This window comes from Salvelinus namaycush, chromosome 2, assembly GCF_016432855.1.
Source record: "Salvelinus namaycush isolate Seneca chromosome 2, SaNama_1.0, whole genome shotgun sequence".
Lineage (NCBI taxonomy): Eukaryota > Metazoa > Chordata > Actinopteri > Salmoniformes > Salmonidae > Salvelinus > Salvelinus namaycush.
The window spans coordinates 16,868,165-16,880,726 of NC_052308.1; the positions used below are offsets into that span (position 1 = coordinate 16,868,165).

Consider the following 12,562-nt stretch of genomic DNA (forward strand, 5'->3'; position numbering starts at 1 on the left):
GTCTGAACTGTAGCTACTCTAGAGCCCTTTGAGGGTCTGAGGTTATACAATTGATTTATGCTGTATCTGAATTAATCTGGGTACAACAAAAGATTAGCTCCTGCTCTCTGAATGCAGTCAAGTCACAGCCATGGGCCAAATCAGTTCATTATCTCTGTTAATTCCCTCTGCACTAGGCTAATGCAATAACATGCCAACAAATACCTCCCGTATCACACTTCATACAGGTTTTTTAATAACGTTCTCTCTTTTCTGACTTTTAAATGTCATGTCCTCAGATTAGCCATCTGAATGTATAATTGTAACACTTTTTTTCAGGCATTTGATTCAGAAAAATCTACAATTATTGCATGCACCGTATGGGGTAGTTATTATGTGTGGCTCATACGTAAATATTGTGCAAAAGGTAGAGTCGTTGAGTCGTCACAATAGACCTATAGACTAGAGTACTGATCCCACGAGAAGGCAAAGACCCACAGTACCTCTGCTCTACTGTACCATGTCACGTTAATGCTCAACCTCCCTGTCCAATAACTAAAGACAAGCATAATCTGTTAGAGGACACCAGGTCCTCCCCAGCTCACACTAATCAGATAAAACATGTCTGCTCGCTGGAAATCACGTCAGGGTGCTCTGTCTATATCAGAGAGTGAGACAGATAGGTCCGGCTGGGCAGGAGTAGAGAAGGTCCATTGTCTGTTTTGTGCTGCTACCATGTTGTGTTACTGCCATGTTGTGTTGCTATCATGTGGTGTTATGTTGTCATGTGTTGCTGCCATGCTATGGTGTTGTCTTAGGTCTCTCTTGGTCTGATGTGTGTTTTGTCCTATATTTTTATTTAATGTATTTATATTTTTAATCCCAGCTCCCAACCCCACAGGAGGCATTTTGCCTTTTGGTAGGCCTCATTGTAAATAAGAATTTGTTCTTAACTGACTTGCCTAGTTAAATAAAGGTTAAATAAAAAAATAAAAGTCTGTGTGTCTGCATATTGCCGCGGAACAGAGCAGCCCACCGTGGCTAGCCAGCCAGCGAGGGCAGGGGGAGAAAAACGATGAACCATGCTGGGCCCATTACTACCGACGGAGGCTGAAATCGGTCAGATCTGCTGCAGCTTACATGAAGGCTGGGGAGCCCGGTCCCCACTAAGGAGTGAGCCGTCAAGCTGCTGATATCACAACCACTGGAGAGAAAGAGGGGACAGAGAAAGAGAGCGGGAGGGAGAGAGAGAGAAAAGCAGAGATATAGAGAAACTAAAGGCAGATGTAACCTGGGCCCAGAGGAGCTGATAGATGGGATGTGCAGCGCAGCAGAGGCAACAGTTCAGGTGGAAAAGGCTTCCCTTTGTGATGCAGATGACAACGCAATCAGCCCCTCTTTGTCTCCGCCGATTGGCTCTGCTCCCGGGGACATTGAGAGCCAGACACTAATCCGCTGGGTTTGTGTTCTGTGGGCCTGTTCAGAGAGGCAGTGGCACAGTACCTGGGGTTGTATGGAGGGAGGCTGTGAGACCAGGTCTGACCTCTCTCAGGGTATCCTGGCTTGATGCTGGCTGCATTTACCCTCTGAGCTCAATTCAAGTTCAAGAAGACTTATGCTTTCAAATATGCATAAAGATGCAGGCAACAATGAGGGTGCTCATCAGCTTGAGTTTTTAATCTAGCATGTGACATGCTGAAGGTTTGCAATTTGTCAATCAAGATTTGTGATTGAGATATTTAAGCTATGTATTACACTATCCTGAATCTAGGTTAATGAACAATTGGTATAACAAGGTTCTACCTGTAAACGTACATATTAGGTTGCTTTTGCAGTTTAAATTGAATCTAGACCTCTTTACAGACAGTTTAATGTTGATGTTTTTTCCGATCAGCAAAAAATAACAAGATACAGCCCACAGGGATGACGTAATGGCCAGAAACTGTGCTAATGAAATTATACAGTTACTCTCATTGAATAAACTACTTACCCCTGTGTAACTTCATTAGATAAACTAATTAATGTTGAGCAGTATGAAGCTTGGATGATTTCACATTACCATGTGGAATATAATGATATTATCTCAGAAATTATGCAATCAATCTGACTCATGTTCAATACAAGCCTTAACAGTGTCATCAATGTTTGGTTGAAAAAACTCTAACAGGGGCATTAGTCATAGTAGCTAGTTTCACTCACTTTCAGACCAAACACTTTTCCTCACCACAGGCTGAAACAATTATAGCCCTGTGGTTGAACAACACACCTATACTTTAACGACTGCTAGAAAAACAAAACCCAAGACCCATAACATAAGTGATCCCGAGTGAAGAACACATTTTTTATGTAACACACAGGTTCTCAATTGTCCCCATTCCACAGTAGTTGTAGTGTTAACAAAACTTTTTGGTGTTGAAATTTGAGTCTACATTTAGAACTATTCCATTGAGAAACTAATAGTATTTTTCCGAACAGAGCTTATGTTATACACAGTTGACCGTCCTGAGGTCAGCCATAAAAAAAGTATATTGGGAATAGACTGGGTGCCTTTTCAAAATAAATTTGTCCATCTAAACAAGATTTTGCGTTAACTTAAGGAATATCAAATTATTACTAGACTGAAATGAATAACTAGTGTAATTGAAAGTGGTTTTAAATGGTATGTTACCAAAGGGGGCAGACTCTTACCGACTGGCTCTTAATGAACAAATGTTGTAGTGAACATGGTTGGAGATTGAGGCACTGATACAAGCCCGTAACAAAAGATGGCAGCTCAAATGCAGCCACAATGATGTCATGCCATGCAGAGAGAACACATTTTTGTAAAACTAGCATCCCCTCTTGCCATCGGCCAAAATCTCTGAGCCCTCGGATACCCTTGCATTAAACTAATCCTCAAGGTAGCCCATGGATGTCCCCGAAATGTGACACCCACCCTCAAATGAAACAACTGGTACCAGCACTAATTTAAATTCTGCATGCAAAGTGACAATGGCTGGGCCATGGGCAGCATGGATTAGGTCTTGAATAGAGGCGGATTCTTTGTGAAAGCCTACTGTGGTGGTTGGCGTGCATACAAGCTCCCTGCATCTGCTCATTGGGTAGACTGAGAAAACACAGGATTGTGTATGGTCACTCATTTTACCTTGATTTAATCCCATTTCAGAGCCCCCCTGTCACTGCCTTTTGTTACTATTCCAAAAACTATAATGCTTCCATGTTAGGCAAACACTTCTAGTCCCCACACAAGTACAGTTGAAATGGGCCTATTGAATTTACACTTGAAAGAAAGTTTACACATATTTGGCAAACTCAAAATACAAATTTTCATAACGCTTTTCAAACAACACACAACAAAAAGACATGTTAAGATATAACAGAACACAATAGTATTGAATACTGAAAGCACTTTGTTTTCTCTCAGGTTTCCGCTGTAGCCTATAGGAGGAGGCAACCGCATTATGGCCAACAAACCTCCGCCACTGCCTCCTTTCTTACCTTGTACACTCTAAGATATCGCTCTTCACTGGATGATAATAAAAAGCCACTCCCTTCCTTAAATATTTAATCTGGATCCCATGTTATTTTACAGCATCTCATCCATGGAGTCATCTCTATAAATGTGAGTTATCTAAATACAGCAATTATTGAGGCACGAGTTAGTTTATACTGTTTACATTGTGTGTGATTTTTGAATTTTGATCAAAATCATGATTTCACATTGCCTTGAATGGCTTCACCCTGCCTCAACGTGGACGCCATGTGTCCTAGTTTGTCTACCTCTGGTGATGGTCATGACCAGATCACAATGTGGCTTTTGCACATATACATATAGCCAGAAACATGCTATCTCACTGAATGTAGCATAATACAGTAACAGGATGTGTTTCAGAAGGTAGTTGGGGTCTTGTACTACTGACTGCAGAGGTGAAATTCATAGTAAACGATAGTTGTTGTTAGCAAGTGTACTCTGGCTGTATTTCCAAGAATACCTAGTAAATGATGTTCTGTGTGCTAATCCCACTGAAGGTTGATGGTTTTGTTATCATTACAGTAGCTGCCTTAGGTTGATCCTAAGGGTATTCAAAGGCAAGGCGTTTTTCCTGTTAAATGTCTGTTAAATTTATCAGAAATCCACGAACAAGCTAGTCAATAAACCGTGTTCAAACTTTGGTTACCTTATTTTACAGTCCATTACTTACCCAGTCCAGAGATAGAAGAAGGGTAATAAGATACGGAATCAGATACGGAGAACCAAAGGTCTAGTACCGCCATAAGCGTTGTGTTTACTAATTAAATCAATGATTGACTCGATTTTATAATACTCTCCCTGACCTTAAATGGAATTAAGAGTGAATGGGCTTGCAACTACTTTAATACTTTTTTGGCAGCTCTGGTAAGATTTGTTGATGTTGATGATGATGATGCTCTCCATAGATACACCTGGCATGAGGTAGGTAATGCACCTGCAGCTGATGCAAAGGTAAACAAAATGAGAGGATATATAGACAGGCATGCCTGGCTCAGATGGAACAACAGGAATTGTCTTACTGAGCACCTCGATTCCATTCATCAAAGCTCACCTGCTAAAATTGACCATAGGTCTACCAAGAAGATTTCATATCAACAGGGGCTTGCATAAAATCCACAATCCACAGTGTTTTAGCCCAGCAACGTCCCTGCCTTGGTTTGAAAGATAACTAGCTACATCACTCTCAAAATGTGATCACTCTGAAATCCATATACAGCGCTATGGATGTTAGAGCTGTAGCTGAAAGAATAGCATCTGTCATTCAGACAAAGTTCACCTGCTATGTCCAAAAAACATTCAAAAAGATACAATATGAAACAATGTATGTTGTCCAAGTACACTAAAAGATATGTAGGACTAAATAATTATCCTAACATAAATATGAAAGTATTGCTATTTGTATTCTCTTCAATTGCTAAGCTATACAGTTACGTACATAATTATAAGCTAGCTGTCAAAATTATACATCAAAACACACAACAACAAAAATTATATCACGATGCAATTACCAACATTAGCCTTGATCTAAGAGATGTGCCAGGAGGACTATGGGAATATTGTGACGTGTTTCTATATAAAACCCGACAGAAGAACCTTTGCCAAAGCAACCATGTTCTGATGCCATGACATCAGAGCCGTCAATACGATTTACTTTGATGTTCCTCTCTGTGGCGTGTTGATTTTTGGATTAAGGCAACAGTGACCTCTTCTTCAACAACAAAAAATTCATACATAGCCTACTCCTGCGACTTCATTGGATGATCGGCTAGGGTGATACGAAGGGTAAGATGGGGGGGCTGTGACGGTTTAGGGAAGAGACCAACCAGTCATGATACTGAAATACAATAAATATAACAATAGTGTTGCCGGCTAATGTTGCTTGAGAAAAAATGGGTTCGGAAATCAATACTTTTATCGTCAGTCAAGTTCAATAGTAAGTAATTACTATTCAATTACGTAAACAAAAACATGAAAAGGGTAACACTATTAGCTTAATTGCCTCTCCAGAAACAAAACAGCCTTTTCTTCCATGCAGCCATTATTGTCTGAAAGGGTAAATATATTATTTGTTTTACATTGAAAATGACCAAGAAATACATTTCTTCTGAAAGAGAATAGCCAAATAAATGGCTTCATCAAGAACATATATTGTTTGTGACACAAATAGAAAAGAAAACTCTTGATAAAATAGGCCTATTAAATGACAGCATATTATGTGTATTAGCCTGCCAGACATAGCCATATTGCACAATACAAAACATTTCCATCGATAGCTTCCCACTGTGACTAAAAGTAAAATAAATGCCTGTTTTTCATGGCTGTCAGTGTCTCTTCATATATTTTGCAGTCTCATACGTCATCTAGCCACGTTTGCATTCCAGAAAGAGAAAATAGCATGCCACTCTATTCAACGCAATTGGTAGAAAGACATTGGTCTGTTATTATTTGTCATCCTTTTTTTTAATGCAAAAAAAATAAAAACTTGATTCTTCATCCAGCAATGTGAAAGCAGCTTCTACCCTACTGTCTGTGGTTCCATCTCACTCATGACCCTAGGGCCGAACACTGCTGTGCTAAGAGAGAACAACTTCATTCTATCACTAACCTTCTAAAGGTAAACAGCCATAAGCTTTTCCCATTCAAGCTTTATTCTTCATTTCATTTGAAAATGTAAATTAACAACTTTCATGAGCTAACACGACCCGGAAGACGTAGCTATTCGAAAAGTCTGGCCTTAGCTGATTTACCTCCAGTAAAATGTTGAAAACAATCCTCACTGTATTAAGATTAGCTTATTTAGTAAACAAAATAACAATAATTTAACTCCAGTAATTTGAATAATAATAATAAGAAGAAGAATTAATGGTAACAATATAGTAAATATAGCAGATCAAGCCAGGTTTCAGTATATATATATATATATCATTTAGTTATTTATTTGCTAGGACACAAAGCCATTGTTTATCAAATTCAAATATTTGTATAAATGGCATATAAGTGTGGTTCCTTGAACCTGGGTCTTGCAAAAAGTTTTTCTCTAATAGGTTAAATTGTTATTTTTAACTAATAAGGAAATATATATATTTTTCAAATGCACAGCAGGGTCGACTACAAATTACAGTAAATATTCAAACATATACATATTGATTGGTATTTTAGGACACAAGAAAAACCACCTACTCTACTATTGTCATTGAAAGAATGAAATAAACAATCAAAGCATTCCAAAATTATTATGTATAGATGTTCAATATCAAAAGCCTTAAGCTCAGACACAAAGGCCTAGACACTACCATATATTTTATTTTGCCAGAGGAACACATGACATTAGATGTGTGTAGGCCTACCTACTGTACAAGTATAATGTCAACTGGAAAATACAAATTCCAGGCATATTTAGGTCTGCCTATGTAACAATTCAGGAAACATAACTTTCTAATATCCCAGTTAAATGATATGCTGCTTGAAATTGGGAAACACTCTTTTCAAGACACTTCGGTACCGAAGTGACTTTTTCGTATCAGGTTAGGAGAACTTACGCAGCAGGTTAGTAGAATTAATGTAGCAGGTTAGGAGACTGAGGTTAAGGTTAGTTAAAGAGTTAGGGTTAGCAAAAATTCTCTCCTAACCGGCTATGAAAATCACTTTATATTGAAGTGGTGTGAAAAGAGTGTGTCCCATTTGAAAATTTCTTACGTTTTATTTGTCAATTCAAAAGGCCTATCAAGGTATGCGGAGCCCAAAGGTTGGGCCTACTATCTATACAATAGACTACATGAACATGAAAATGCCTACCATGTGAATATGACGCTAATGCTAAGTACAATAGGATTGGTAAACAGTAGGCCTATGTACATGTTTATGCTTGCTGGGAATGTATTTAATACATCCTGGTTGGAATCCTGCCTGTATGTGGGGCTCCCGATTGGCGCAGCGGTCTAAGGCACAGCATCTCAGTGTTTGAGGCGTCACCACAGCCTGGTTCGATTCCAGGCTGTGATTGGGAATCCCATAGGGCGGCGCACAATTGGCCCAGCGTCGTCCGGGATTGGCCGGTGTAAATACGAATTTGTTCTTAACTGGCTTGCCCAGTAAAATAAAAAAGAGTAGTGTTGGCTCTACTTACTGACCACCTCTGAATGACTCGTGCATCTCTTTAAAATAAATCACAAGACTCATGTTCTGTGACAAATCACATTAGCTGAAGGCACATTAACAAACAGCATTTTCTTACGTTGTATTTAGTGGTGGTTAAATATTGGTAGGCTACCCTAGCGCTATGCTCTCATGAAGTACCTGTTCTATTGTGCCACTGAACACGCTGCTCATCATCATTCGCGAGCGAAGCCTGTGTGCTCCGGCCAGTGCACAGCACAATTAGAATATGCCCAAAAAATTATTAAACTATACAACAGAGACGTCATTAATCAAATACATAACTGTCCCTACTGCACCCAATCATCTTCAGAAAATGTATAGCCTACTGACTGTTCATGCTGCTCTTTTACAAATTGCAGACAAGGGGAAAACGCCATGCTGCATCATAAAGTAACCCGTGTACTTTCTTGTTCACGGTTGAACTGTTTGAAATAATATAAAAGTATAGCTATGTTTTGACATGGCATGTATAAAATGGCACAGTAAAAAGCATACGGTATGTCCTTCATGACAAGCTATACGTTTGGACACTTCCACACCTGAGAGGATGCGGGCATGATCGGTGCAACCCTCATATAGCTATTGTTAATTATTTCCGTAAAAAATTCAAAGCGCCTTTGCCACAATGTACAGTCGCCCCCGGAACGTTCTCGTTAAAATCAATTCAACCACTCAACGTGATGTGATCAGCAACTCTATAGCCTTGTCGGCAAGACGTTATTCAAAGGGCTTTAAACATTATCTTACCTTCTACAGCTATTACAGTGGGCATTATCCATAAAATCCATAGAATATCCATTATTGGTTTCTTTGGACGAAAGTGTAAAAAGCCCAGACATTCAAATAAAATAAATCATGAAAGCCATTGACAGCAAATGCTGACAGACACGAGAGGACATTCACCTTCAACAGAGTGAACCAGATGCCATAGAAAATAACTCAAATCTTAACCAAGTTTGGACGAAACCAAAACAGAGGGGTGCCGTTAAAATATAACATTTTCCATGCATCGGAAACTGCTCCAGATCTCAAATGTATGAGATGTGTATATTAGAGATATCTATGATCCAACCCTAAAATATAACATACATAAGCTAAGCCTTTTGGTTATGCTTGTAGTTGTTGTACATGGCATGCTCTCCCCCTGTCAAAAGAAGTTCCACTATATCCCTACTGTCAATCATGACGATACAATCGCTAACTGCCTCATCTGTCTGATAATAAAGGATTTTAGAATCACGTGGAAGGATGACCAATGATGTTTGATTCTTAGGCAAATAGTCAAGCAAAAAGTTTTCTGCCTACTACTTTTATGTATATTTTGTTGTCAGTAATATATTTTATACTACAAGCTTGACACTTGACAAGGAGCATGGATTATATAAGCCAATAAAGAGTAAGTTATTTTTAATGGTCCAGTAGCCTAGAAGGGCCTCTTCTAGAAAGGAAAACCCACTGTGAAAGTGTATGTCTGTTAGTTTGTGTAGTAGTATAATTTGCAAAATCATTATGTCTTGAGTGTAATTAAGATAAGGGGTAGAAGTGAAATCTTTCATTTTGATGTTCAATACATGAGCCATCTGCTGTACATGCATGAGCCATTTGGGACCAATGGAAGAAAACATTGCCAAAACATAGCAATGGTATCAGTGATAGAGAAATATTTTTTTTATAAACCCATCTTTCACTAGTTGATATCATGAAAATCCAAATGTTTTGCTCAAATCCTCTGCTTTAGATTTGTAAGTCGCTCTGGATAAGAGCGTCTGCTAAATGACTTAAATGTAAATGTCTTAAATGTAGATATTCCACTACTGTAATATCATTAATAGCAGTAATAGGTGTTCCATTCAAATTACTAGATAGAACTATTCCATGTGCTTTTAAAATTAACTGTAAGCAACAGGGCACATGCTTTTGCTGTGTCTATTATGGGATGCTGCTGTTTTTCATGAGCCATTATTGTCAAGGAATGGATCAAATCAACTAATGCTAATCCTCTACAATCTCTCAATGATATATTATGGTTAATATAAATGATGTATCATATTCAAGAAATGAAATGAATGTTTTATCAATATTCATGTTTTATAACACAAAATAATCATGAATCTTGTATCATAAAAATCAGTTGTGTTCTAAATGATTACTGTATTAATTTGAGCACAATAACTGAATATTTTTATTGAAGAACAGATCAATAAAAATGTGTTTGTACATCAGTTTGTTATCATCTAAACATCCTCACAAGTATGATGATTACAAACTGATGAATAAGTTAGTGTTCAGTGTGGCCTATTGCGTCCTCTCTGCTTTTTAGAGACATACTGGAATCCCCTGAAAGCAGTCAGGTATGGATATCAGGTTCTCATAAAGTGACTGGTCCTGCATTTGTGCACTGTAAATTCAATCGGTCAGCTCTTTTTGTTTAATAGTTCATACCATTATCTGGTGGTGGAGTTTGGGGAAAAGACTGCACATCCTCTCTAGAAGCTGCTGTGTACCAAACCTCCCCGAAAACAATATATAAACAATTGATTATGATAATGATATATGAATATGATCAATGGTATTGTACTTTACTCTCAGAATCTGTAATGAAGATTAAAGGAACTACCGGTATATGTTTTGGTCAACTTTTCAGCATCTCATATGAGTAATAGTGGCCATTTTGTTTTCCATTTTCAGAATGAAAACATGCATGCTGTAGGCTTACTGCACATGTTATTAATGCATCGTATCACAATGATTGCAGGAGTTGTATTACACTGCAAGCTATTTGAGCTGTACAATCCATATACATTTGCACCACTGCATCAACGTTGTCTTTGGAAATTATGATGTTATTGTCCCATTTTAATCATGCAAAATTATGTATGATAACATGCCACAGTAGGTTGTTGTAAACATAAACTATTCCTTTTTGGATAAATGTTCACCGAATTTGTTGAAGTAGTTAGTAATTTTATTCCAACATCTCTCTATTACACTATGAGCAATACAGTATACTGATGAAAGTTACTCAAATTAATATACTTTGATGAAACCTAACGACTGTCAGCGACAGAATGAAGTAAATATTCTACAAATATCACAACATTATTCTTGTTCATGTGGGAACAGTATTTGGCTCAAAGTATAAATGTAGCTTGAAAACAAGTCATAATTGATCACCCCAAGCTGTTAAAATCAAACTAAGCCCTGAAGTTGGCACATCAAAGACTAGCACTGCCATCAATGGCAACACTGTCATCATTTTTTTCCAACTCTGTCTGTCTAGTATAAAATTACGCAATTTTTGGGGGGGAGAAATATGAATAAATTAAATATATAAATTCCACGCTATATTTTTTCTCCATCAAAATACTGTTGCCTAAGCAATTTTAAGATGTAATTTGTCAACCAACCTACAATGACATCTGAATTTGTGTGCGCCAAGCTACAAACATAATTTTGTAATTTCCTTTAAAGCAGTATAATACAGATTTCCTGTTTCAGCAGCTGGTAGTGTAATTCAAATGACTGTACAGACGCTGAGGCATGATGGGTAAAGAATACACATAAGTTTTATATGAGGAGATGACGGACACTGGGAGAGAGGCTGTGTTAAAATGGAGCTCAGGCCTCTTTTAAGCAGCCATACCACCATGGAGACAAATAATGACATAGCATTTGAACTATATTATTTGTTATACAACATTACATAAACAGGCCTATTGTCTTTTATGATATATTGGTCATATATACAGTCCCTGTGAGCATAACATTGTGAATTGAGTTCCATTTCACATCTTCGGTAGTATTAGAGTGCATTGGCAAATACAAAGCGTGGAATTGCAGGTTTAGCTCTCCGTGGTGAATAACTCCGAAAAACCCTTGGCCGATCACAATATTATCTTGCATATTTAGCAGTGTTGGATACTAATCAATCAAAAATAGAAAGGTATATATTTTTTGTGTAATTACAGTGTTACAACAAGAGCATCTTAATGTTAAGTGTTACCCATCATTTTCATAAAATCGAAAGGGCCATATATGATGCGAGCAATAGCAACCTATAATGTATTTAGCCCAAAACATTGACAAGGCAATGAAAGTCACTTTTAATCTTCTTACAGACAAGACTTTGCCCCACACTGATCCGTACAAGGGTATACATCTCACCCATCAGAATGCAGGGCTACATTTTTTATGTTTTAAAATGTATATATTTGGAAAAGATAAACCCAAACCGAGGCATTGTATATATGTAACAAAAATACGCAAAGATACTCACAGACAGACCACCTGAGTTGAGATGAAGATTGCTATAGTAATGATGTATTACATAAATATTTATGCCATAAATAACCTCTCTTTGTAATAGTAGAGTTTGAGGAGGAACGCTCTTAAATAGCTGTCCTAGCTAACAGTAGATATGTCCTAGCTAACAGTAGATATGTCCTAGCTAACAGTAGATATGTCCTAGCTAACAGTAGATATGTCCTAGCTAACAGTAGGCCTAGAACCATTTAGCGAGCTCCATTAAACAGTGAGAGCAGTTACTAAGTCTGAGTGAAAATATATGAGGCACATTATCTCAATTAATATAATTGAGATAATATCGTACTTTGTGTTTTATATAACTATATTACTAACATGTACATTTACACTCTGGACCTGATACATTTAGAAATGTTCCAAATTCAATAAATTGTGAATTCTATCCAAAAGTATATATTAATACAATTGTTACCATTGCATTTTTTTATTGATTGGTTTGTGGATTTCTATTATACCATAGCTTTATTTTTATGAAAGCTGAATAATGATCTTGTGCTTTTCTATTTCAGTACACATTTACACATCCTGAAAACATTTACCTTTCAAAGGGTCTAAACAAAGTTCAATGAT

At 37.5% G+C, this 12,562-nt stretch overlaps 1 protein-coding gene across 5 annotated transcripts in view; it reads right to left on the minus strand.

Annotated features, from left to right (window-relative positions):
- The window catches only part of LOC120059432 (ephrin type-B receptor 2), a 152,273-nt gene extending 143,696 nt beyond the window's left edge, over window positions 1–8,577 (minus strand). For all 5 annotated transcript variants that reach the window (XM_039008504.1, XM_039008487.1, XM_039008496.1 and 2 more), the window contains exon 1: window positions 8,417–8,577. In XM_039008504.1, the coding sequence (XP_038864432.1) occupies window positions 8,417–8,468 (52 nt within the window). In that variant the 5' untranslated portion in view covers window positions 8,469–8,577. The remainder of the gene's footprint in view (window positions 1–8,416) is intronic.
- Window positions 8,578–12,562: the final 3,985 nt, after the last annotated feature.